The 27161-nt window shown below is 35.5% G+C and overlaps 1 protein-coding gene across 1 annotated transcript in view; it reads right to left on the bottom strand.

Moving 5' to 3' along the window:
- The window catches only part of LOC123562887 (uncharacterized), a 45754-nt gene that overhangs the window by 12707 nt on the left and 5886 nt on the right, over positions 1-27161 (bottom strand). Inside the window, exons 2-16 of the mRNA XM_045355476.2 lie at positions 26975-27156; positions 25195-25350; positions 23420-23580; positions 22647-22824; positions 20443-20564; positions 16162-16267; positions 12094-12291; positions 11637-11678; positions 10443-10592; positions 6891-7076; positions 5586-5804; positions 4688-4803; positions 4256-4388; positions 3578-3798; positions 2654-2741 (exon numbers count right to left, since the gene is read on the bottom strand). Coding sequence (XP_045211411.2) covers positions 2654-2741; positions 3578-3798; positions 4256-4388; positions 4688-4803; positions 5586-5804; positions 6891-7076; positions 10443-10592; positions 11637-11678; positions 12094-12291; positions 16162-16267; positions 20443-20564; positions 22647-22824; positions 23420-23580; positions 25195-25350; positions 26975-27156 — 2258 coding nt within the window. The remainder of the gene's footprint in view (positions 1-2653; positions 2742-3577; positions 3799-4255; positions 4389-4687; positions 4804-5585; positions 5805-6890; positions 7077-10442; positions 10593-11636; positions 11679-12093; positions 12292-16161; positions 16268-20442; positions 20565-22646; positions 22825-23419; positions 23581-25194; positions 25351-26974; positions 27157-27161) is intronic.

The raw sequence follows: 27161 nt of genomic DNA on the forward strand, positions 1-27161 counted from the left end.
GGCCTAGTTCTTGAATAAAATCTTGAAATCTTAAAACAAAGGAGTTGTCAGCCTTATTCAAGTTATTGTCTAAGATTATAGTCAATATTGACTGGTATCTAGCAATAGAAATAGGTGTCTGTATATAATAAAAGCGTCATTAAAACAGTAGGCCTACCATGATCTACAATGAATTCTAATATTAGGCCTAGCCTTTTATGATGTTCTCTTTTTTTTTTGTTTGTTTAAAAACAGATCTAGATCTAGATAGCTTTGGATTTGCATTTGCCACAGCAAATGATGTGCCACTTTATTAAACACTTGTATCCAGCAATAGGGGTAAAATAGCCTCAGGGAGAAGGGTGCTGTTATGGCTGCGCGTTGCCTTATTTTCTGCTAAGTGTATTCTATTTCTGCGATCACCACCATCCACATTTATATCGGTTTTTGGTGTATAGTGATCATTCTTCCCATTCATGAGTTCTCAGACATTGTTTCATGAAGTCATTCTTATCTACACTTATGAAATATATTCATTTTAGCTCCACTATTCGGAGAATTGGGGGGCTATTCTACTCGCCCCGACGTCGGCGTTGGCGTGAGCTTTCTTGGTTAAAGTTTTTCGGCAACCTTTGTTTTTCTGTCATATCTTTGTTACTATTGCTTATATCTTACTGTAACTTCACATACACATTGTCCAGCATACAAAACAAAGTATATGCAGGGGCTGGGCCTATTATACCCAAAGTCAAGGTCACCAAGGTGTTATAATCAGGTTATTTTTAAGGTTAAAGTTTTTTGGCAACCTTCGTTTTTGTGTCATATCTTTGTTGCTATTGCTTATATCTTACTGAAAGTTCACATAAATATTGTCCAGCATACAATGAAAGTATGTGCAGGGGCTGGGCCCATTATACCCAAGGTCAAGGTCATCAAGGTGTTATACTTAGGTTATTTTTAAGGTTAAGGTTTTTCGGCAACCTTTGTTTTTCTGTCATATCTTTGTTACTATTGCTTAAATCTTACTGTAAGTTCACATAAACATTGTCCAGCATACAAACAAAATATGTCCAAGGGCTGGGCCCATTATACCCAAGGTCAAGGTAAAAAGGTTGTTATACTTGGTATTATTTTCATGTTAATTTTTTTGAAAGCTTTGTTTATAGACACATCTTTGGTTCTTTAAAGAGAATGACTTGAAATTAAAACTATTTCTTTATAATGTGTGTTTCAATCCCCATAACTCTAATTGTATTTTTGACAGAATTATGCCCCTTTCATACTTATTGTTTTTGGCAATCTTCGCTTTCTTGATGTTACTTTAGTACAATATAAGATAAAGACTTGAAACTTGAAATGCATCTTTATCATCATCATTTGCATGAGTGGTAACAATCCCTATAACTCTGGTTTGTATTTTGACCAAATTTTGCCCCTTTCATACTTAAATGTTTTGACAATCTTCGTTTTCTGGACATAACTTTGATACTATATAAGGTTATGACTTGAAAGTCAAAATATACTTTTACCATCATCATCTGCATGTGTGGTAACAATTCCAATAACTCTAGTTTGTGTTCTTGACAGAATTATGCCCCTTGGTGTATCTTCCTTTTAAAGTAGAGGTCTCTTATTGAGACATATATTCATCTTAATGTCAAATCGCCGAATAGTGGAGCGCGCTGTTTTACGGACAGCTCTTGTTTTCTACACATTCTCTGTTGTTTGTCATTAATTATACTTAGATCTAGTGGCATTGCATTCGTTTCATTCTCTTTTTAGCTATTCAGTTGTGTATAATTCATATGAAAATTCTTTAACAATATATTTCTTTCTTTCTTTCTTTTTATCTTTTTTCTCTTTTATATATATATTTTTTTCTCCTTATGTCTTATCACAATGTGTAGATAGTCTTGTAGTGTTCACATTTTATATGAATGCAGATGTGTTTTTATGTTTTCTTTAGTCTATTCCTGTTATAACTATTTCATGCAGACATGAAAACAATATCATTCCATTTTTTAAAAAAAATGTAATCCAACGCTTTCCCGAACTTTTCTCACATAAGCGTTTTTTAGGGTTTATATTAATTCTTTAACCACTTGCACATAATTTATCTAGATTTTAAACAGTTTTCATTGTACCACATACTGTTTATACCACTATAAAGGATTCTTTTTTTCAAATTATGTCTTTCACTTTACTGTCTATGTTACATACTTGGGATGAATTTTTACTTGAGGACCATTTGTTAGACTGGCTATAGTCAAATATGTTATCCGCTTTAAATAAAGTTATTATCATTATTATGGTTATTATGATTATTATTATGGTTATTATTATTAATATGTTGGTGAGATATACAAAGTTTCTTTTTAACTGGATGTAGGTATTGAGTGCACAAGGTATAAATGTAGATCTAGTTGTAGTATTATACAGTCCGAAAAGTGGTATAACTAACAAATTGAACAATGAAACTCCCAACAATATACGCATGTCCACTAGATGTTTAGAAGATTTATACCAACTTTGAGTGCACAAGTTACCTAATATGACGGACGGACGAACAATTCAAACGTTTTATGCCTCCAATGAACACGAATTATAAAAAAATATTAATATGTAAAACCAAGTAGGCTACATTGTACAAGACTAGTGAAGAGGAGGTACATACGTCTTTAATTTTAGCCATGTCAGATTCTTTCAAGTGGAGTAACAACGCTCCCATGGTTGCCATCTGTTCCCGATAATGTAGAATATTGCTGAAAACAGTCACAATCAATTAACCAATATTTAGTATACATTTACAAGATTAGACTAGCCAGTACTCATGTTTGTCTATATTTTGGAAATTTACATATCTTGCAATGACTAACCTAGCTTGAAAACTACACTATATACAAACGAACACTGAAACAAGAAAATCTAAATTTCTTTCATATCTAATGAAACACTATGAATTGAGTCTGCAAGCTTGACATTAGCAAACCAGTTCAAAACCAACCAAAGTTAAGTTGGGAGCCTTGAAGAAAGATCTTCACACTCGGCATTGTAGCTTTAGGCAATGACAGATTTTACTGTGATCTTACTGTTTCAGAGAAAGATACCGACTTAAGGACGTATGCTAGAATTTGGTGCGAAAATTTTCCCAATAACAGAATTTCTTCAAACTTTGGATATTGAAGGACAGTCATCTAAGAAACAAAAAAAATGCAATAAAAATCATAGGTCACCGGTATCGAAAAAAAGTTATCTGCCCTTGAAAACGGCATTTCCCCCAAAAATGACGTTTTCAAGGGCAGATAACTCTTTTTCGAATCCGGTGACCTATGATTTTTATTGCATTTTTTTGTTTCTTAGATGATTGTCCTTCAATATCCAAAGTTTAAAGAAATTCTGTTATTGGGAAAATTTTCGCCCATCTCATATACAGGGAATTCTAGCGTACGCCTTTAAGAAACCAGGGCTAGCGAGTTCGGTCTCCATCCTGTGCAAATATAGACAGACCCACATACACGCACACAATTACCTTTGGTCAATATTATTGGTCAAATATTTTTCATCAATCCTACGATAACGAATGCTAGGTAAAAATTACATATTGTGGCTCAAAGCCTTCGTTACTACAGCTTCAGCCTCCCGTTCCTTCAGTGGACACGCCTGAATATCTTCGAGATGAACTTCCATTGCTTCTTTAGTCAGCTTCTTAATGAGATCCACTGTGAGTCCACATCTCAGGTTACCAAGATCCATGAGAACATTCTCGTCTATCTCAGACACACGTGTCATATCTGTCAGCTCGTCACTATTCGGCAACTTCTAAAACACGTATCTTTAGATTTTAATATTTTAATATGTATATCCTTTTTATACATAAAGATGAAGGTTTTCAAATATCTTTCTACTGAGAGCACAAAATCTTTAAGTTTTAAATGAAAAACGAAACTTCTTACAAACCATTTCTGTTACTACAAGAATGATAAACAATATGTAAATGACCATGAAATTAAAAAAGAAATGAACCATACATTGCATGATATATAATAACAGTTCTAGATTCGGCGTGTATCAAATTTTCACTCTGTAAACAAACACGTTTCCAGGACAATGCTAATTTATGCCGTAAAACAAAGCCTGATTACAAGTTAACGAAATATCACAATATATGCCCGTTGTTTAAAAGTTTATAGCTACATCTATGTATACACGTAAGATTTTAATGCCTCATGCGCGTATTTAATGCTTCGATTAAAAGAATATATATCTGTAATTTTACCGTATTTTCCAGAGCAAAATGTAAGAGCGCTTGTTTTTTTCTGTTTGAAATCTTCAACAATGAAGATTTCCCCATTTCTCTGGAAATCAATGGGCGTAGATGCTTTGGGAACTTTGTTAGCTCGAAATCAGAACTAGAAAAAAGCAAAACATAAATTGTTTCGTATGCCTATATATCGAGTGTAAAATGTACAACGAAATGTAAACTGATCCTACTCACATTTAAATACCTCTAAATGTTTCTTCTCTCTTTCACTCTCTTACTTTGTCCCTATTTCACACAGTTTTCTTCTCTTTCTTTTTACCCTTTTCTATCTGCTCCACATTCCTAATTTTAACTCTCTGTCTCTCTTTGTCTCTCGCTGTTTCACTCTCCGGTCACATTTTCTCATATAACATGTACAAGAGTTAATGTATTTCTCTATAAACTTACTTAAGGTATTGCAAGAACCTTCCAATCTGTAACACAGTGATATCATCCACCTCTGTCAGTTCATTGCTGTTGGCAATATCGAAATATTCACGGATCTTATCCGCTATTGCTTCTACCTATAACACATTGACAATTCATACAGTCACACAATCCTATTTTGATCATTATACGAAAATAGCGGGTATCTTTAAACAAAATGAGCATTGTTTTGTATAAACTGAATAAGTTTTATCTTCGTATGACAAATGTTTGAATTATTTGTTTCATCTTTTCCGTAAATGATCTTCTGTCAATTTCGTTTTTTTTTTAATATTTGAAAAAGGTATTATTACTAGTATTGCACGTCGTTCTAGTGACCTTTAAGAATAACAATAGGAACTTTTCTTTCAAAATAGATTCATTACCTTTGAATTTATCATCAAAATTGGTTTTAACTGAGGTATATGTCCATTGTACTGTAGTAGTCAATTTACAAACAAACATTTTCAATTAAGGCTTTTATGATATTTAGCTTCAAAGATAAAGTTGTTTTAAAATTTTCAGATCGTTGATAGGCCAAAATGTTATGGGCGATTTTTTCTATGAAAATTACACTTTTTGCTATAAAATTAAAGTTTAAAATTCAAACATGTTCCTATACTACAACACTGGAAGATATTTATACTGATGTATAAGAAGAATTTCATGAAAGCCCTGCTGTAGAACTGGTGATGAATGTTTGGTTCATGTGTTAATCCAATCAGACAAATAAGGTATTGTGATGACTGAATTTCCGGAGAGAGTCAAAGAATGTCGCTACGAGCATTACTTAACGCACAGGCGAGCACCTACCTACTTTCCACGAGCCAGAAAGATGGCTGGCGTTAGAGAATCTATATGCGGATTGTAATATAAATACCTGACTGGAATCAAGATCATTTTCATACTCGGACAGGATTTCAATAATGGAGAGTAAATCAGTATCAAGTGGTAGTCCTTCGATGTCATCTGCTGTCAAACCACGTGCCAGCCTTCCTAACTTTTTGATTTCAGAGGATGAAAACACAGAGATTTCGTCGTCTGCTTGCACTTGCAGGGGATTTAGTACCTTCCTGGTGTTGTCGACTATTGCATAAACCTATATCATTAAAAGGACATTATGTCAGATATTCAACTTTACTTTTTCTTACGGCATAGTGTAACATCTACTTCTTAGCTTAACTGTCGTATAATGACTTTATGAATTCATTATACTTATTTAGATAAGCACATTTTATCATCTTGTTTTTCGGTCAGCAATATGTCATCGGTCAGTAAAAAGTCATACACAAAGAATTTCGGAATGCTACTTTAAATAACTTCAGCGTTTGTTTACATCTGGAAAATGACAGGTTAAGATATCTCGTCCAGGTTAATTACCCTCTGGCCACGTTATTCGCTGCGTCATGATTGTTGTTTTGTTTCTAACTAATTGTAATGACAGATGACTAAATGAAATAATGACATGTTTTTATTATTATGGTCAAAATGCGTGCCCTTTTGGAGAAAAACAATTTAGTCATCCCTACGAAGTTTTCCTTAAATACCGCTAAATTCTAGATAGAACTTCAGTATCAATCTGCCCGTGCTAATGTTAGTAACGTATGCCGATACTCCATACGGTTTAAGATAGTTTAGAGCCGGGGCAATTAACAATGAATTATTATTGTTAGAGTTAACATTAATGAAATAATAGAGATTATGTTAGGGAATAGTGAAGAAAGACATTGTTGTATATATTAACTCAGAACATAGTACTATATTAAACAGTAGTTATTATAGAGAACAGAGTTGTTGTTGTTGTAGTTAGAATAGTGAACTTTAGACCCTGTTACACCACATAACCCATACCCTGCTATATTTCTAAAATGGACTGGTAAATTATTCAATTTGGGCAGTACCATTTATTATTCAAATAGTATTCAAAGGGGATTCCATTGAAAATTTACTGGCTGAATAGCGAACAGTGCAGACCATGATCAGACTGCACGGATGTGCAGGCTGATACTGGTCGCAAAGGCAAAATCATTTGCCGCCAGCAGGCTAGAGGTTAAAGTACACAGAATGAGTCATCGAGATTAAGAAATGCAGCAAATAAGACATTTCTAATCAAGGCAATTTTCTAGTAATAATAACAGAAATTAAGAATCTGACAATGTAAAATGTCCAATCTTGCACTACGCACCTGAGCTTTGGTAAATTTTATGTCATCATAGCTGTGATCACACTCGCTGGAAAAAGTGACAATAGGCGTCACCATCGCCTCTGAAATCAATTTTGGCCGTACGTGTTTGGCAAGGTTACCAAGGCGGTGAAAGCTGTTACTGCAATCAGTGCCACCATCATTGTACGTTAATACCTTAGCAGCAATCTGAATAAAAAAGAATATGTTATCAATATCTTGCTTACAAACAAAAGTGTCTGGGTTACTTTTATAGACAAAGAAATTTCTATGGCGGTCGACGGTAATATTATTATTAGAATGTTACATTTGACCAAGCATTTGCACGAAAAGTCAAGTATGATATACGACCTTGTAGTGTAATGGCTAGGTTTTATATTTTAGTTTGGATATTTCTTTCTGAGTTTTAAGATTTTACAAATTATTCAAAAAACTGCACATTTCGAGATTGTCAAATCTTCAGTAGCTAGAGGGTGTTAAACATCTGTGAATTATCTAAGTTTATTTACTAAGTTGACAGAATTGAATAATCGAGGGTTCAATGCAATAAGGGCGTATCTAGATATTATTATTATATGTAGATACGCCCTTATTGCGTTGAACCCTCGTAATGCGTCTGCAAAGTTTTCCTGTATTGTCCTAGTATATAAACTCAATATACACTGCGATCGAGAGAGGAACAGCCCAGGTGACGGGCTGCGGGCATGGTCCCGCTCTCAGAAGCTGAAACTCAATTATCATTGTTAAAATCTAGGTTAAAATATATTTATAATTAAGAACTTGTGTTAATAGAGTTGTTAACAGAACTGTTTTAAAAAAACTAACTGAACATTGATTATATCTGTGAAATTCGACTGAACATTTATAAGAAACTGTGCTTTGCTCTTCTTAGGAAATAAAAGTGTTAGAACTACGTTACAACCTGTTCATAAAAAAATTTTTTTTATAGAAGAAGTAATTGTAACAAAATAACAACACAAAGAAGAATTTTTTTCATTTACAGAAACTGTGAAGTCGGCATGTCATACAATGGAGTAGTCCCATATCTGCATAATTTCTTGTCGACTGCCCAGCCAAAGGCGGTTTTCTTTTTTCAGAATGTTCGTTTTGATGGATTGTTCAAGGACTGAATCTGTTTTACCTTTCCGAAAATATATGTACATGTAGTTAGGATTGGATTAGCTGAATGTGTTAGATTTTACGGCCTTGAGGTTTGTCCGCTTTTGCTTTTTCATTACTTCTAAGAATTCTATAACGTGTCTTTTTTGTTCAATATTTTAAGGACATTGTTTTGTTCAATACTGCCAGGATTTCTTAAGTTTGTCTTTGGTTTTGTTCAATACTACCAAGACTTCTAGTCTTTGTTTTTGTTCAATACTGCCAGGACTTCTAAAGATTGTTTTTGTTTATGTTCAATACTGCCAGGACTTCTAAAGTTTGTCTTTGTTTTTGTTCAATACTACCAAGACTTCTAGTCTTTGTTTTTGTTCAATATTGCCAGGATTTCTAAAGTTTGTCTTTGTTTCTGTTCAATACTGCCAGGACTTCTAAAGTTTGTCTTTGTTTTTGTTAAATACTTCCAGGATTTCTAAAGTTTGTCTTTGTTTTTGTTCAGTACCACTAATACTTCTAGTCTTTGTTTTTGTTCTATACTGCCAGGACTTCTAAAGTTTGTCTTTGTTTTTGATTAATACTGCCAATACTTCTAGTCTTTGTTTTTGTTCAATACTGCCAGGACTTCTAAAGATTGTCTTTGTTTTTGTTCAATACTGCCAGGACTTCTTTTGTTCAATACTGCCAGGACTTCTAAAGTTTGTCTTTGTTTTGTTCAACTACGAGGAGTTCTACAATGTGCATTTGTTTTGTTCAGTACTCCAGGGGTTCAAGTATGTCCTTGTTTTGTTAAATACTCCAGGGGTTCAAGTCTGTCCTTGTTTTGTTCAATACTGCTTGGAGTTCAAGTCTGTCATAGTTTTGTTCAATACTGCTTGGAGTTCAAGTCTGTCCTTGTTTAGTTCAATACTCCAGGAGTTCAAGTCTGTCCTTGATTTGTTCAATACTCCAGAGGTTCCAGTCTGTCCTTTTTTGTTCAATACTCCAGGGGTTCAAGTCTGTCCTTGTTTTGTTCAATACTGCCAGGAGTTCAAATCTGTCCTTGTTCTGTTCAATATCCCCAGGAGTTCAAGTCTGTCCTTGTTTTGTTCAATACAGCCAGGAGTTCAAATCTGTCCTTGGATTGTTCAATACTGCCAGGAGTTCAAGTCTGTCATTGTTTTGTTCAATACCCCAATGAGTTCCAGTCCGTCCTTGTTTTGTTCATTACTGCCAGGAGTTCAAGTCTGTCCTTGTTTTGTTCAATACTGCCAGGAGTTCAAATCTGTCCTTGTTTTGTATAATACACCCCAGGTTTTGCAGTCTGTCCTTATTTTGTTCAATACTGCCAGGGGTTCAAGTCTGTCCTTGTTTTGTTTAATACTCCAGGAGTTCAAGCCTGTCCTTGTTTTGTTCAATACTGCCAGGAATTGAATTCTGTCCTTGGTTTGTCCAATACCCCCAGGAGCTCCAGTCCGTCCTTGTTTTGTTCAATACTGCCAGGAGTTCAAGTCTGTCCTTGTTTTGTACAATACTGCCAGGAGTTCAAATCTGTCCTTGTTTTGTATAATACACCCAAGGAGTTCCAGTATGTCCTTGTTTTGTTCAATGCTGCCAGGGGTTCAAGTCTGTCCTTGTTTTGTTCAATACTCCAGGAGTTCAAGTCCGTCCTTGTTTTGTTCAATACTGCCAGGAGTTCAAGTCTGTCCTTGTTTTGTTCAATACGTCAGGAGTTCAAGGCTGCCCTTGTTTTGTTCAGAACTGCCAGGAGTTCAAATCTGTTCTTGTTTTGTTCAATACTGCCAGGAGTTCCAGTCTGTCCTTGTTTTGTTCAATACTCCCAGGAATTCAAGTCTGTCCTTGTTTTGTTCAATACTGCCAGGAGTTCAAATCTGTCCTTGTTTTGTTCAATACTACCAGCAACCATGTGTACTAGTTTGTACTCTTCTTATTGGTCTTAGTTTATGGAAAATTTCATGTTTGTTTTTGATCAGACCTCTTTCTTTTTGACAGATAATTTTAGAAAACGCAATACAAAAATTCCATGTCTGGATCTTAGACTCTACATCACTCTATTACAAGAGTGTCGTCGCAGTATCTTCGTGCATGCGTTCCATCACCCCATCATGAGTGTGCTGTCGTAATGCCATGTCATCAACATCATTAGTTCTAACTGGACAGCGTATATCAGTACATAACACAAAAACCATATGAGCCGCGCCATGAGAAAACCAACATAGTGGGTTTGCGACCAGCATGGATCCAGACCAGCCTGCGCATCCGCGCAGTCTGGTCAGGATCCATGCTGTTCGCTAACAGTTTCTCCAATTCCAATAGGCTTTAAAAGCGAACAGAATGGATCCTGACCAGACTGCGCGGATGCGCAGGCTGGTCTGGATCCATGCTGGTCGCAAACCCACTATGTTGGTTTTCTCATGGCACGGCTCATATAGTGTTCTTTACCTTCTTAGCAATTTTTCTTTCCAAGTACATTGGCAGATGTAGATCTTTAATAGCAGGTAATGCGTCGATTATCTCATCTGTAGACATTTCATCTACGTCTTCTAAATTAATACCATTGAAAAGAGTTCCTATTTCAGGTGCTCTCAGTTTCTGTAAATGTGAATATCATAGAGATATGTCATTATGTGGAAATAGTTAAATGCTTTACTATGTTCGAGGGTAACTGTTTTGGCGGTAACGAGGCTCTATCGAGTTATTTGCAAAACAGTTACAAACGGGCCGTATATATTTCCAAGTGATAGATTCTTTTCCAGCGTACCGTATTTTACAAATTATTAAATGTCCGAACTACTTTCTTTGTAGCTCTCTTTCATATAGCAGCGTTGTTAAATAAAGCGATCGAAATTAACATACATAAACAGAAATGACGTCAAGACGTTACGAAGACGCACCAAAATAATAGGTTTCGTTTTATTATTCGTTATGTTTTTTTTTCGTCAAATAACTCTTTCCTATTTTTGGAATCACTAAATATTCTACAAGGAACCAATATAGCCACTATCAAGGTATTTTTGACTAAGATGTGCAAGATAAAGTGTGCCAAATGGACCAAACTTATTAAATTGGAAATGTTCGATCATTTTGATGAAGCTGAAATGGTTGAAAATTGTTACTTCACTAAGGTATGTGATACTATGATTATCATGATAGCATATATAGAGATAACATTATGCAAATGTAGTAATATATTTCGTTTCAATGATCAATCATTTAACATCTAATTTGTAACTAGACATATAAATTGTCTGATATGATAAGTAATAGGTAAGTAATAGGTATATATTTTCTCCTCACTTTTTGAAAAAGCTTTTTCTTATTTCTCTCAACGTACACTAACAATCTACCTTTCTAGAAGTCCTCAATAGCGATCTGGTAACGCTGTTTTTTTTATGTAATTTCTGGGACAAGGTAAGACATTTTGAAGGAGTCCTTTAATGCATTTAGCCGATGTTTGGTCACAACTTTAGTAAGAACTCTATTAAGCAAAATACGTTTCTCTTTCATAAATCCAATCTGTCTATCCGTAGTATTGTGCTACTGTAAAATAAACGTATTGTTATACTGTTTAATGGCAGATAAACTTTAAACTTGAGAAACGTTCCGTTTTACAAAACAAAAATCGAATGCACCTACCGTATTCTGTGTTGATTTCAGCTTTCTAAGAAACAGCCTTGACTGAAAATGAAAGTTGCAATAAAATAAGGAACTTGGATCTGACTGGTTAAAATGAAATTAAACAATACATGTAAATCACTGTTAGTCAGATTATCACTGTTGCCAAACTGCTGATATATATCAAATCACACACACATATATATATAAGTAACTTATTGTATCATCCGAGTTATTTTACTAAGTACGTACAATCTGTATTTCAAGTATTATACAGTTCCACCCATACTCTAGCTCTATTTTAAGTGATGTTGTTGCCAGCTTCAAAGATAATGCTGCCAGCAGTCTTAAGAGACATAATTTTATTTTATAAAAAAAAGTGTCGGTGAACTAAGTAAAGGCATCTTTCTCTCAAGTATAAAAATACCTAACTGGATTTATATGAAAAGTTTTGTAAGCAGCGGAAAGGAATATATACCTTAGGTCTAGACCTAACTGGAGACATCTTTATACAAATTTTAGGAAATGCTTCATCGGCCAATGTTTCTAAGTATGCCATATCAAATCCGTCAGCAAATCTCGCGATGGCATCAACAAGATATTCCGTTTCATTCTTATCCATAGCTTCTTCATAAGTGGTCAGTTGCTCTTCTAAACGTTCCGCCACCATGTTTGACTGAAAAAAGCCGACAGATTAGTTTTCGTGGCTTCTGTTACAACACGTTAATACGTAAACTGTTATCATCTTTGACCTGTTTAATCTGACACAATTTGAAAATGCGCGGTATCATTCATCTGTACATAGTGTATTTTAAATAACGAAAGAAATCGGCAATACCAAATATCATGAAAATTACTGACAGTGCAACTTTGAAAGCCGGCTTAACATTTGGAACAATATTTTTCAAAATAAAAGATTTCAACAAAATCGAAGCGTTATATCAAACACACTATGTTTGTACAATACATTGAGCTAGTGTACTCTTAAACAGAATAACATGGTAAGAAACAATGATTAAAGTTCTATATAATATTGCTTGCATTTCATCATCATCACCATCATCATCACTACCACCATTACCACGACCACCACCTCTACCAGCCTCTTCCTCCTCCTCCTCCTCATCATCATCAACGTAATTATCATTATTACACGTTATTACTCTTTTCATGTACGCAACAAAATTCAAATTTAAAATTAAATGAATCAATACCTAGAATTTCCTTACAGGTAAATCCTTTAAAAAGTGAAACAAGAGGACCATGATGGTCCTGAATCGCTCACCTGTCTCCACATAACACAATTTTCATGACGATCCATTGAAAAATATGGCTTCTAGAGAGGTCACAAGGTTTTTCTATTATTTGACCTAATGACCTAGTTTTTGAAGGCACATGACCCAGTTTTGAACTTGACCTAGATATTATCAAGGTGAACATTCTCACCAATTTTCATGAAGATCTCATGAAGAGTATGACCTCTAGAGAGGTCACAAGGTTTTTCTATTTTTATACCTACTGACCTAGTTTTGACCACACGTGACCCAGTTTCAAATTTTATCTAGATATCATCAAGGTGAACATTCAGACAAATTTTCATGAAGATCCATTGAAAAATATGGCTTCTAGAGTGGTCAAAAGGTTTTTCTATTTTTAGACCTACCGACCTAGTTTTTGACCGTAGTTGACCCAGTTTCGAACTTGATCTAGATATCATCAAGTTGAATATTCAGACCAACTTTCATACAGATCCCACGAAAAATATGACCTTTAGAGAGGTCACAAGGTTTTTTTTATTATTTGGCCTACTGACCTAGTTTTTAATGGCAATTGACCCAGTTTCAAATTTGACCTAGACTTCATCAAGATGAACATTCTGACCAATTTTTTCATGAAGATCCATTGAAAAGTATGGCCTCTAGAGAGGTCACAAGGTTTTTCTACTTTTAGACCTACTGACCTAGTTTTTGACCGCAGTTGACCCAGTTTCGAATTTGACCTAGATATTGTCACGATGAACATTCAAACCAACTTTCATACAGATCCCATGAAAAATTTGGCCTCTAGAGAGGTCACAACGTTTTCCTATTATTTGACCTACTGACCTAGATTTTGAGGCACGTAACCCAGTTTCGAATCTGACCTAGATATCATCAAGGTTAACATTCTGACCAATTTTCATGAAGGTCCGTTGAAAAGTACGGCCTCTAGAGAGGCCACAAGGTTTAACTATTTTTAGACCTACTGACCTAGTTTTTGACCGCAGCTGACCCATTTTCAAACTTGACCTAGATATCATTAAGATAAATATTCAAACCAACTTTCATACAGATTCCAAGAAAAATATGGCCTCTAGAGAGGTCACAAGGTTTTTCTATTATTTGACCTACTGACCTAGTTTTTAATGGCACGTAACCCAGTTTTAAACTTGATCTTGATATCATCAAGGTGAACATCCTAACCAATTTTCATGAAGGTCCATTGAAAAATATGACCTCTAGAGAGGTCACAAGGTTTTTCTATTTTTAGACCTACTGACCTAGTTTTCCACCGCACTTGACCCAGTTTCAAACTTGACCTAGATATCATCAAGATAAACATTCTGACCAACTTTCATAAAGATCCCATGAAAAATGTGACCTCTAGAGTGGTCACAAGCAAAAGTTTACGGACGGACGGACGAACGGACGACGGACGACGGACGCCACGCGATCACAAAAGCTCACCTTGTCACTTTGTGACAGGTGAGCTAAAAAGGTTTAAACATAGTTACATGTTTTGGTCGTAAATATTTGTATATGTATTTGCCATAAACGCATCTAAAACAAGTAGAAAAACAGAAAAAAAGATTTTCGGCTTTAATGTTATTAATAATGAAATGTGAAAAGACATTTATAGGTTTTATTATTTTATGTGATATTTTGAAATATGATGTTTTTCAAAGGAAAACTGATATTCGGTCACAGAGGCTGTAATTATTTATTATTAGTTTTAATGCATGATTGTCAGCTAAATCAAACAATAGTACATATCATCAATTGAATTTTTATTTCATGAATTTAATACAATGCTTTTTATTCTGTTGTTGGAAAGTTAACTTATAGGTCGTATAAAGTGTGGTGAAATGTTTTGCAATATTTGAACATTTACACTATAAACAAGCATATTGCCAAGCAATAAAATCTCCCTACCAGGGTTTTTTTTTTATATTTGCTGCCTTTGGAACCAAATTTTTCTAGGAGGACTTGCATATTCTCCAAATAACCTACCATCTATGAGTCAGGTTTCATGGAAAAAACTTGAAACTATGAAACTTAATAAAGAACCGATGGATGAACACAGAGACAGACGAACCGACAGATAAAGCTGCGGCAATATAAGATTATCTGTATATTTTGCATATTGCTTTCTAACTATTTCCTGGGTTTCATGAAAAATCTCTTGTACTTTTAGAGTTATGACAGAATGCACCATTTGTGACTCTCCGAAAGACATTCAAATCAACAATAAGACAATCAGAAAAAAAAAAGATTAAAATAGAGCTCATATTCTCCACATTGTCTTCAACCTTTAAACCTTTCTTGAAAGAATCTTTTGTATTTTTCAAGTTACTGCAGAATCAGTTATCTTATTCTTTTGGACTTCTGTTTCAATAGAAAAAATAAAATCAAAGTCCTGAAAGGACTGATGGCCAGTGCTTTGAGTGACAGTTCAACCGATGCACATGAAGAATCAACATTTCATTGTACATAGACCAGTGTTGATAGAGGTACACTAGACAATGCTACACGCCAAATATCTAAGCTCTGTGCATTGTGGTTCAAGACAAGAAGATTTATAAAGGTTCTCCCTACACAACTCTATGTAAAACTAAGGGCGGGGCCAGTTTCAACCATAACCCTACCCGAAACCCTAACCCTAAATCTTAACCCTAACCCTAGAGCGGAGTGATTCCAAATATTTCGAGTGTAAATATAATGTTCGTAATTATTCTAGAATCCGTTGCTTCTTGTTTTTTGTTGTTTAAAACAATAGTCCTCAGTTTCTCACACACTTGCATAATACCAAGATTATAATAAATAGATATGGGACTATTTTTTACACGTCTTGAATAGTTGTGTGACGCCATCACATAGAAATAGAAGGAAAGCTCAAACGACACGAGGTTGAAATTTGGTAGTTGATATAGAGCTATCGCCAGTTGCTAAAGCACTGGCTAAAAATAAAACAACTTTCATAGAAATCTATTCTCCATATCTATCTATATATAAAGTTTCATGAAAAATTTCTTTTCAAGCTATCGCATGATCTCATTATGTCACTTTTTGTAATTATTTTTAATTAAATAGCGTCTGGATTGTTTCGAAATTATGTAGATCTATATCGAATTCTAAAACCATTAGTTGTTGCGTTAGACAGTTAGTTATGTGTATCTATACTAAACGATTTTTTGTCTAAATGCTCAAAATTTATATTCGGGTTTATGTTCAAGTTGATACTTAGTGATAACTGATCTAAAGCATTTGTGTTCTTCTACGGTATTTACCTCAGCAGCAGTGAATGTGACACTGACAGTTGACAAAGCTTGAAGGAGATCTGTTATATCTACATTTTTCATAAAGTTCACATTTGTCTTCAGCCACGGTATTATCCTGAAATGAAGAAATGGATCAATATTTAAGAAATTATACACTCAGTTCCAAAAGAAAGTGTGCACTTAGTTTTCTGTTATTTTTTCTCGGTTATTTTCATGAAAACTTATAATGTTTGGTACCAAAATTTAAATCAGTTCGTAAACAAATTGGTGTGCATTTTAGATTTTGAGTTATACCTGAGAGTTAGTGTATGAAAAAATGAAACAAAAACGTAGGGGAATATTTTGAAATATTTAAACTTAAAAAGTGCACACTTTCTTTTGGAACTGAGTATATATCTAAAACAGTATTAATTTGTTACAGAGTAAAATCATCATATGGGAAAATTAGACCCATCGATTTTTCACACGAGTGAAAATATTTTATATAGCGCAAAGAAGGAGCCCTTTACTTTATTTAAATTCATGGAAAAAGTATTATAGGTATTTTAGCTTTGCAAACGATGTGATAATATTCAATGCATTGTCTTTCTTATGAATATTTTATTTTAAAAATGAATTTTAAAGAAAATGGTCTTTTTTGCGTATACTTTATGTCTGTCTATCTACAGTTAGAAATATAGTAAAATATGGATAATTTGCTGAAATTTCTTCTGTTTAACAAAGAATAAATAGATTCTTATGTGTGCTTAAAGACCTTTGCAAACGACTTAGTAATCTATATTCATTTAGCTATTGTTTCATACTAATTTCAGTTTTCTAGGTGAAGAAGAAAATGGTCTTTTTTAAGCATTTTGCAGATGAGTATAGGTTTTTTTTCCTTATCGGAAAGACTCGAACATTCCTGTATGTTTCCGTCAATTCTTAAGGAATTTAAGCTCCTTAACGGTAAAGACTGATATCATCTCACCCGCTAAACAGCACACACGTACGGATTTATAAATTAGTGGACACTCCATAATATGATTTGTTTACAGCCAATAGTCAATTTTAAACAGCTTGAGGATCGAAGTTCAAAATTTTAAACAGAAACGTTGAAATTTAAAGCGGCATATTTTGGGCAAGTTACAAGCAGAAAATAAAAATTCAAATTTTGAAAGGATGGTGTTGAATTTCGCTTACATTGAATTTCGCACTCGGAAATCGAAATTAAAATAAAAAGAATTCGTCGAATTGCGAGGCAGAATTGAAATTAGATCCAGCAGGATGACCGAAATTCAAATATTTTGAGGGGAGCGGTCGTCCAGTGAATAATGTGTCGGCCGCTCAACCCAGGGGTCGTGGGTTCGAGCATCTGTGAAAGGGGTCACGACCATGACTTCTCATATGACATCAGTACTGAGTTTTCCCGGAAGCTGGATGTTTAAAAGATAGTTTCATATTCAATACCAGTTTTAAATTCGATTGCTTTGAAAATTCGAGCATGCTTGAAATATAATACCGAGAATAATCTATTTAGATTTTTAACAAGGAGCTGTGTTCAATAAACGCTTGATGCCCCCCCCCCCCCCCCCCCCCCCCCCCGGTGGCATCCTTGTCGATACAAAGCAACCTAAGTCCAAAACGAGGTCAAGTTCAAGGTCAATGTCAAACTGAGGTCAGGTGATGTCTGAAGATGAGGAATTGTCACGGTATAGGACTTTAATATTAAAACGGGGAGAAAATGTGTAGGCGGCCGGGTAGCTCAGTCGGTAGAGCATCGGAACGGTATTCTGAGGCCCCGGGTTCTAGTCCCGGTCTGGCTGCACATTCTTCTCACCCTGTGACATTTGGCGCCCAACATGGGACCGTGACAGCATTACACTGGTTAGTCTCCGACGCCTGTAATTGCTTATATATAAAGTACCCGCTGAAATTCGAGTACGAATTTCAAAATGGTGGGGAAATATGTCACGGTATATGTCACTTGAATATTAAAACGGGGAGAAAATGTGTAGGCGGCCGGGTAGCTCAGTCGGTAGAGCATCGGAACGGTACTCTGAGGCCCCGGGTTCGAGTCCCGGTCTGGCTGCACATTTTTCTCACCCTGTGACAGAATGGTCACAGGTTACATCAGCATTAGTATCAAGTCATTCTAGTAAGGGGTATTGATGCTGGACGAAACGGTCCCATTTGGTTAACCTCGTACGGATAAACGGACGGACGAACGGACGGACGAACGAACGGACGGATGAACAATCACTATATGCCTCCCGCATCAGTAGATGCCGGGGGCATAAAAACTTGAATTTCGATATATCCGATCTTGCACGATTTTTAATCTTTGAATCTTGAGCAGATCGCAGTTTCAGTATTATACTGAAATTCAGCTTTTCAAAATTTGAAGTACGATTTTCGAGATGGCTCGACACTAATTGCTTGCTCGATATTTGACTTTTTCATTTCAATATCAATCTTGGACCAGGCTGTTCATTCCATACGAGATCGAAATTTGGCTTTTGGAATATTATAAATTTCGATCATTGAGCTGGCCCGAAATTAAAAGCTATTTTGCAATTTGACGTTTTTCGATCTTCAGGTGTAGCTTAGGATCAAAACTCGATAAGTTATGAAGTTGAATTTCGATCTTCGAGTTGGCATAAGATTCTAAGCTAGTTGGACACCGCTCACGACATAATAATAAATGTGCAGTTATTTGATTACATAAAAAACTACTTAAAATCTTTATTTCATAATCATGAACATCAAAGAAAGTATTATAAAAGCGAGTTTCCATCTGATTGTAAGAAAGTAGAAATTACTTTTGGAAAGTCATTGTTTGGTTTTATAATAATGTGTTTGTTGAGAATACCGTTATAAATGGTATTCTGATTAAACCACCAACAGCCATTTAGGTTTCTATTTTCTAATCTATCTTTGCAATCACTGTAAATTAGACTTAACAATATCCCTAAATCCATATGATCAAAAGTATTAATGTAACGGTACATTGGCGAAGAAGGGTTAGACATCGGCCTGAAATACGGAGTAGGCCGAAAACTAGCGAACAGTCTCGACAGCCGATTTACCTGGCCAAACGTATTATCGGCTTTTGTGGTGATTTTCACGATGGGTCTAATTTTCCCATATGTGTTTGGAGTTCAGATAGGAAGAAATTATATCACGAGAGCACAGTCGTGACTATGGTGGCTGATTCCTGCCATTTCGTGTTTTCGTGTTTGCGGGGCGAAAACAACACGAAAACACGACAACAGGAAAACACGACAACACAAAAACACGACAAATTTTATACGAAATCACGACGTTTAGAGGGAGCCTGCTGCTTGATATTCATTATTTCAACTGAAACACGTTATCAGGGAGTATTATCTACATCTTGGAGATATCCGCCAAATGTTTGCCAGTTTTTCTTTTTCAGCACACCGCCATGATGTTTGACATTAGATGTAAAAATTGTGACGTTCAAACAGTGCATTACAACACAAAGTTACAGTCCTCTTTGCTTAGTAGGGAAATAGATTGTGTCGTTTTAGAATAATAATCTTTCCCTGATTGAGTGTGCAGATGAAAATATTCGGCTCGATGGTAATATTGTTTATGCTGTAACGAGGCTCTGTCGAGTTACCTCCGAAATAGTTACTCGAGAACCGAATATTCCAAATCGCTCCTTCAACAAGTGATAGCTTATCTTTCTTGATACAGTAGTCTGCATAAAATGAATGTCTTTCTTTCTTTAAAGCATTATTTACTTAAAATAGGTTATTTAAACGAAACATGGGAAAGTATAGATAACTTCAAGACTCTTCAAAGACCTTATGTTTGTAGCGTAACAATTTATTTTTCTTTTAAACTTTTTTTTTCTAATTCAAGAACTACAGGGATTACTGCCCATTACCGGCCCGCAGTTTTAATCCATGTTCAGTGTTTATTCTTACAGAGATACTGCCCCACACACCTCACCATTTTTGTTTTGTTTATTTACTAGATTATTATTGCTAATTATGTTTTGAAAATTATTACAAGCATATCATAGCAAAAAGTGCGTGCCGATAAAGTACAAATCCATCGGAACTATACTAGATCTATATAAGGTATAAAGGGAACTATGTTTAATAATATTTGACCATATAGACCCTGTCCATGTGTTTGCACAGGTTACAAGTGTATAACCAATCATAACAAACGTCCTAGGCAGGACTAGGAGGGATGGATGGGTTTTACCGACGTCGGAAAATTATTGAAAACGCGAGTTCGGTATGCAAATTATTTTAGCATTTAAAACAATGATCACACTTGGCTATCGTTTCTCCACGTGGGGCTGCTCTTAATGCACGTTCCATGTTCTTTACTAATGCGATCCGTGTTACATCCTTCTGTATTCCCGCGTCTGTCAGTGTTTGTGCTACATTGGCAACCTACAACATTAAGGCAACACACACGGGATTAAATTTAACATTTGATAGTGAATCTAATTTCTTATATATTAATAAGGTATTGAAATTTCTAAGTTTATTGCTCTGGTGGCATTAACAAAGACACTTTTTTAAATTAAAATCAAAATAATTGTTAATATATTTTGACATATTAAGAACTTCTAGCTCTGCGATATGAATTAAACATTGGCAAAAAAACACATGTGCAATCTAATTTTGAACTCTAAGGAAAAGGACAGGTAAAAAAAGTGTACATAATTGCTTACGTCTATGATGTATGGATTCGTTCTGACGGTCATTTATATTAATGAACCGTAGATGATAGGTTCTTATACAGAAACTTCAGGTTAATTTTCCAACTTTGAGGTACTAACACTTATAATTGCAACTCGGCAAATATCATTAGTATAAATCTGACAAAAAAAGTTAGATTTACTGCTATGTAACTTATATTAATACAAAAAGAACATAATTACACTGTTGAGATGGTCAGAAGTACGGTACATTTTCAGTATTCTTTTGCCATTATAAATATCTTGTTAGCGGTTTTACATCAATTTGTGTCAGTTTACTGTCTGACATGATAATTATGCGATTTCTTTTTTACTTATATTCTAAATAATTATTCTTCATTTATATCTTATTAATTTTCTCAGCTAGCTACAATCAATTTACTAGTAATATTTATCTGTTGTTTTTTTTCTGTACTTCACGCCGAGTTATCAGTATCAGGCCATCACTGAGTTTTGTTTCAGTTAAAGTGTAAATGACCTCCGTGGCCAAGTGGAAAATGGACATAAATGCTTTGATCCAAAGAAGTATAAAATACTTTTATAGCTCTTTGTTTGATCTGAGGTTCAACAAGCAAATTCAATGAATTGGTATCCCCCGCCGAAAGGGTTTGTGGTGAGGAATGGCAAAAAAATATCCCCGGCAAAAAGTTAAGGATGTTATTAAGAAGCAAATAATTTCATTAGTCAAAATCATTTTAACAGAAAATGAATCCTTTTTTTTTGGGGGGGGGGGGGGGGGGGGCAGCGGGGGTGACCGGGTGAGAGTACAAAACTTCACATGATGGTTATAAATACTGATGGAAAATTAAAAATGAAAAAAAAAATGGGGGGAGGGGGATGCATGATCAGGGTGGTGGGCATGACTGAGTGGAAAGTGAGGTGTGGGAACGGTACAACTTTGCATGTTGATAAAATATTCAAGGAAGGTTTGAAAATAATGAAAAGGAATGATTTTTTTTGGGCACTTTTCATTAAATCAAGAGCAATAACTCTAAGGGAAATTGACCAATCCAAAAAAACTTGACGGGCATCATCGCAGTATGTTGGTTCATCTTTATTTCATATTTCATGAAATTCTGCCTGCTAGTTACTGAGAAATGGCTGCGGACGGACATTTTTGGGAATTTTTCAGAAAATAAAGGGCAATAACTCTAAGGGAAATTGACCAATCAAAAAAAAAACTTGACAGGCATCATCGCAGTATGTTGGTTCATGTTTATTTCAAGTTTCATGAAATTCTACCTGGTAGTTACTGAGAAATGGCTGCGGACGGACGGACGCACGCACGGACTGACGGACGGACAACGCCATTTCAATACGCCCTCCCGATTTCATCGGCGGGGGATAACAAGCGTTAATTTCTATAATATTCTGTAGAAGTCATTCAAATGTCTTGCAAAAGATCGGTGGTTCTATCTGGGTGCTCACCCGTACCTAAAGTAAATCCCCGGTTGGCACCATGGGTCTTTTACCACAACTGAAACCGGAAGTTCGACATATTTTCTGTTTCATGTTTGATATGAAATATTTAAATGTATCGCACTGGCAGCTAGTGGCATGCATAACTAACATCGTACTTTATTTTATGACGCACTCTCTTACCACGCCATGCGCAACAACACAAGTTGTTCTTACCGCGCCATGCCGCAACAACACAAGCTGCTCTTACCGCGCCATGCCGCAACAACACAAGGTGCTCTTACCGCGCCATGCCGCAACAACACAAGTTGCTCTTACCGCGCCATGCCACAACAACACAAGTTGCTCTTACCGCGCCATGCCGCAACAACACAAGTTGCTGCACGCTTATGTCTTCTAGCAGACGACCCATGCTCGCAAGGAAATCCTCGGGCCACATCGTCGGCGAACTGTATTCTCCCATCAACTTCTTCACTAGGTTATACCTGACGGATTTCGTGGGAATATGTGCACGGGAAATATCGCTCAGACTGTAACGGAACAACAACAGGAATCAATCGGTAATCGTTTTAGTGGACAGTTTTACCACAGAAAATAACTATATGCCCTAAACTTTAGAAATAATAAAGGGAAATATGTCAGAATATATGTTCAAGATATGCTGGATTTGCTATAAGGTTTTATTGGACAAGAAGTCATAAAATGGTTTGAAATAAAAGTGTTACTGAATATTCTGTTGTTGCAATATAGATCATAATTGAAGTGTATCTAAATTGCAAAAGAGAAAAAATCAAGGGAGCGTTTTCATGGACAAAATTATAAAGTCTAAGGAAATGGGTACAGGGAAGACTGTACAGTATAGTTACTAAAATATGACCTCCTTATGAACACCGCACAATATCACATGCGTTGAACGGTCACCATCTTCACTTGAAGTAAATTAACATGCTCTGAAAGACAACCGTTACAGGCTTGTTTGACTGTATCTAAAAGTATGCATGTGAACCAGTAATGTTTTAACACCTAACCAAACCAGTCTCCATAACAGTGTTGTCAGAAATAGGAAAAATTATATTTTTAAAAAGCGGCTATTTTTTTTTTTTTTTTTTTTGTAAATTAGTTTACCTGTTTCTGATGGTTGCTACCGGAATTTCTTCAATATCGTCCTCTGACAGTGCACTTCCGAGAAAGCGGACTACCTCAGCCAACTTCTGACTTGTCCATGTAGATGGGGGCATTCTTTTCCGAATATGTTTCATCATCACTGTCGATTTAGGGAGATATTCCTGTTGTAAAAGCGTTGATGAGTTCAAAATTATAAAGCCGAGGTTTGGAGACCAGTCCCATGATTCCAATTGGTTGACTCTTAGCGAACCAATGACAAGATTGCACATTGAGATTGGTCTCAAAAATCGGTTATGCAGCTTTGGGTCAATGGTTATTCTGTTTAAAGCAACAGTAGCATTCTACTAAGACCATCTCCGTATAGCAGTCTTGCTGGAGACGTTGTGGGGGTGGGGTGGGGCGGGGGATGGGTGTATGCCATGTATCATCGATGACTATGTTAGAATGGATTATTTATATATTTGTATATTTATAATATTGCTCATGTATTTGAATCAGTGTACAAACTGAGTGTTATCAATAAAATCTTGGGTATAGCGGGGTTGGTGTGGAAGGAAAGGGTCCACTCTGCGAAAAATCTGCGATTGTTTAAACTATTTTACGTATTAATTTTATTCATAAAATATTCTTTACATAACGTGTTCAAAAAATGGAAAAAAAAACTCTTAAAAAGGTGGAAATTCTAATTAATCTCCAGTTTTCTTGGAATAGGCCTTCAATCATTATATTATGTATGTCTGCGTTCTGTGGATTCAAACAGTTTGTTTCATAGTCAACTGTCTTCTGCTACAATTAAGCATGCTATATGAATTCACTTTAAAGATAAAACACACACACGCAAAATGAAATCAGGTCCGCAAATACCTGTGTATTTGTGTACAAGTAAATATGTTTGTTATACAAAATGAATCCCTTGTCTTTACCCAAGTTATAACATATATATTCTAACCAGTTTATATGTTTTGGGTTTGGCTATAGTAATATATTTGGTAAAATGAATGGCAAGCAAAGAGCACGCTATTGCAAAATTAAACCTTAAATTTTATTAGTATCGTTTGTTCTTATTTGTTCTTTATATTAATTTAGAGAATACTGGCAGCCGTCTTGGCCAATTTGAAACATTTCCTCTATTCAAATGTTCCTACAAACACCTGTTTCATATGAACGCATAAAAATACGAAAATCAAAGTACTGATAGTACAGTACTGTTGGAAGGTGATTTATGTTAGTATGTGTAGAAAAGAATCCATTCCAAAAATAACACAAGCGCTAACAGCGCTTTGATAGTAAAAACCCAGTAGGTCTACTTACGGGATTTGAATCGGCTTACCATATCATCAATATGATACTGCGATTCGGTGATATATACCGTTATGCAAAGTAAAACAATGTTAAGTAAAGGCATGCAGCCGATAGTTATTCGTAGTAAATTACTGCGCCGTTGGTGTACATGGTATGTTGAACTATTTTTACTGGGCATGAGTACTTGTAAATAATTTAATTTGTGATCAAAAGTCCACGGCTGCCTCAAAGGTAGCGATAGAGCCGGTCTGTAATGATAATGACGTTAGATGTGGTAAATATTTCCGCATTGTACAGCGGATAGATACGAAATAGTTATGAGACAGTCTATTCCTGATAAATCACCTTCCAAAAAGTGTTAATACTGGAACGTTTAAAGTACGAATTCTTCACTGATATAAGATTATAAAAATTTACATTACACCCGGTCGCTTTATAATCGCTTAAATTATAAGTAGTGCTTCGTATTATACCTTGAAGTTGATTTTGTCGAGCATATCATAGCAGTTGATTCCAGCATCCAGAGCTCTACGTAGGTTTCTCGGATGAGAAATTTGTTCCATCAGTTTGTCACAAAGGACTTCTAGCTGAATAGCTGTTAAATTTGTCACATAATCCATTACTCTACCCTGTTAAATATGAAAAAATAATATGTTGACATTATTTTCGATATCATATATATATCATAAGCAGCATCGAAACTAATCTTATTGGGTTAGTGGACTTGCTGTGGCATGTGCGTGTTCGTTTGTACTGCTAGGCGCTTTGCCGTAATTGGTCTGGTATATTGTGGTGGTGATTTAGTTCGTATAAATTCTCTCTACTATATAATTATTTATAATGCGAACTTGTATCCTAGCGGATCTCACGTATGGGAAAGTCAACTGTTTTGAATATAATTATATCCCTTAATGCAAATTATCTATATATATATATTCAATGTATCCTCGAGATCCAGTTAACTTTCAGAGAAAGAAAATATAGCTTCTCTGGTCCCAATCAGTTAAAAAGACTAAAATGTCACTACTGATTTGTGAGACATGAAAACAGAGATTTGAGTATATATATGCAAATGTTGAACCAGTACGAATGTGTAGTACAATTCGGGCTCGTATATAAAGCAGCTTTGAAACTAATCTTATTGGGTTAGTGGACTTGCTGTGGCATGTGCGTGTTCGTTTATTACACATGTATCTAAATTATTGTACAACTGAGAAATAACTGAACAATGCCGGGAAATCAGTATCTTTGTCAGTGGTACAGCTAACCTGTAGGGTCTGAATACTCAAAAACCGAGCCAAGCCAGCATGACTATATCGGCCCGATATAGGTATAATGTCGGAATGTCGGCAAAAATGTGCCGATGTAGGACCGCCGTTAGGCCGTTGTAGTGCCGCAAAATATTGAAATCGGTAGATCGACATCAATCAGTGTAACTATTTCGTACGTCGGATTGACATCGGGCCGATATTGGATTCTTTCAAAATATTATTGATAAACGTGAAAAAGTAATCTAATTGTTTACATGTGCTAATTTATGAAGCAAATATGATGTATGCCAGAATTAATCAAACTAGGTTCCAAACAAAATTTGTATTTTTATTTTTATGTAAAATGCCGCCATAGAAATATTTATATTTACAAAAAATTGAAATATAAATATGTTTAAAATTCTAACTGAACAATTTTAATACTGTTAAGAATATACAGAAAGCTTACGTAACTGTATTAAACATGCAGTATATAGTTGTGAAAAATATTATATCAATAAAATCAAATAAGCATCATACACATGATGCGATACACATCAGTTCTGAAGAAATTACTCTGAGAATTTATAAAGTGTATATTTTAAGAAAACTTTGATAAAGCACTGCGTGTCACACTATTTCGCGACCAAGATATGATCTGCCAATATCGGGCCGATATCATTTTGATGTTGGCCAACTGGCCAACTATCGTTTGCCAATATCGGACCAATGTCATTATGATGTCGGCCCGATACCGTCTCTCGACGTCGGGCCGACATAACCTATTTACAGCCGAAATTGAAGCCGATATCGGGCCGTTATAGACAACGACGTCGGTTTGATATCGGGCCGATATAGAATGCTGGCTGGGAGTGTGTCGGTTTTTAACCGTGTACTTTGGCGGTTCTGCTTGGTCTTGGTTGTACTTGTGTATTTTGTCATGGGCGAACAATGCGAATTCCTGGTTGGTTCAAGAAATGACGTAGTATATCTATAATCTTACCGCCAGTGCTGGAATGATGTCTGTTGGTAAAGCCTTTAACTCTTCGGTTGTTAAACTCGATAGATCTTGCAATCTGGTCAGTTTTTCCTGCATCTCTAATGATAAATCTGCAAGCTGGGAGAGAAGACGTGTAGCGTCGTTTTCTGTTAATTCTGTTAACTTCAGGGGCGACTCATCTGAAGCTTCG

The sequence above is a fragment of the Mercenaria mercenaria genome, chromosome 2 (assembly GCF_021730395.1).
Source record: "Mercenaria mercenaria strain notata chromosome 2, MADL_Memer_1, whole genome shotgun sequence".
NCBI lineage: Eukaryota > Metazoa > Mollusca > Bivalvia > Venerida > Veneridae > Mercenaria > Mercenaria mercenaria.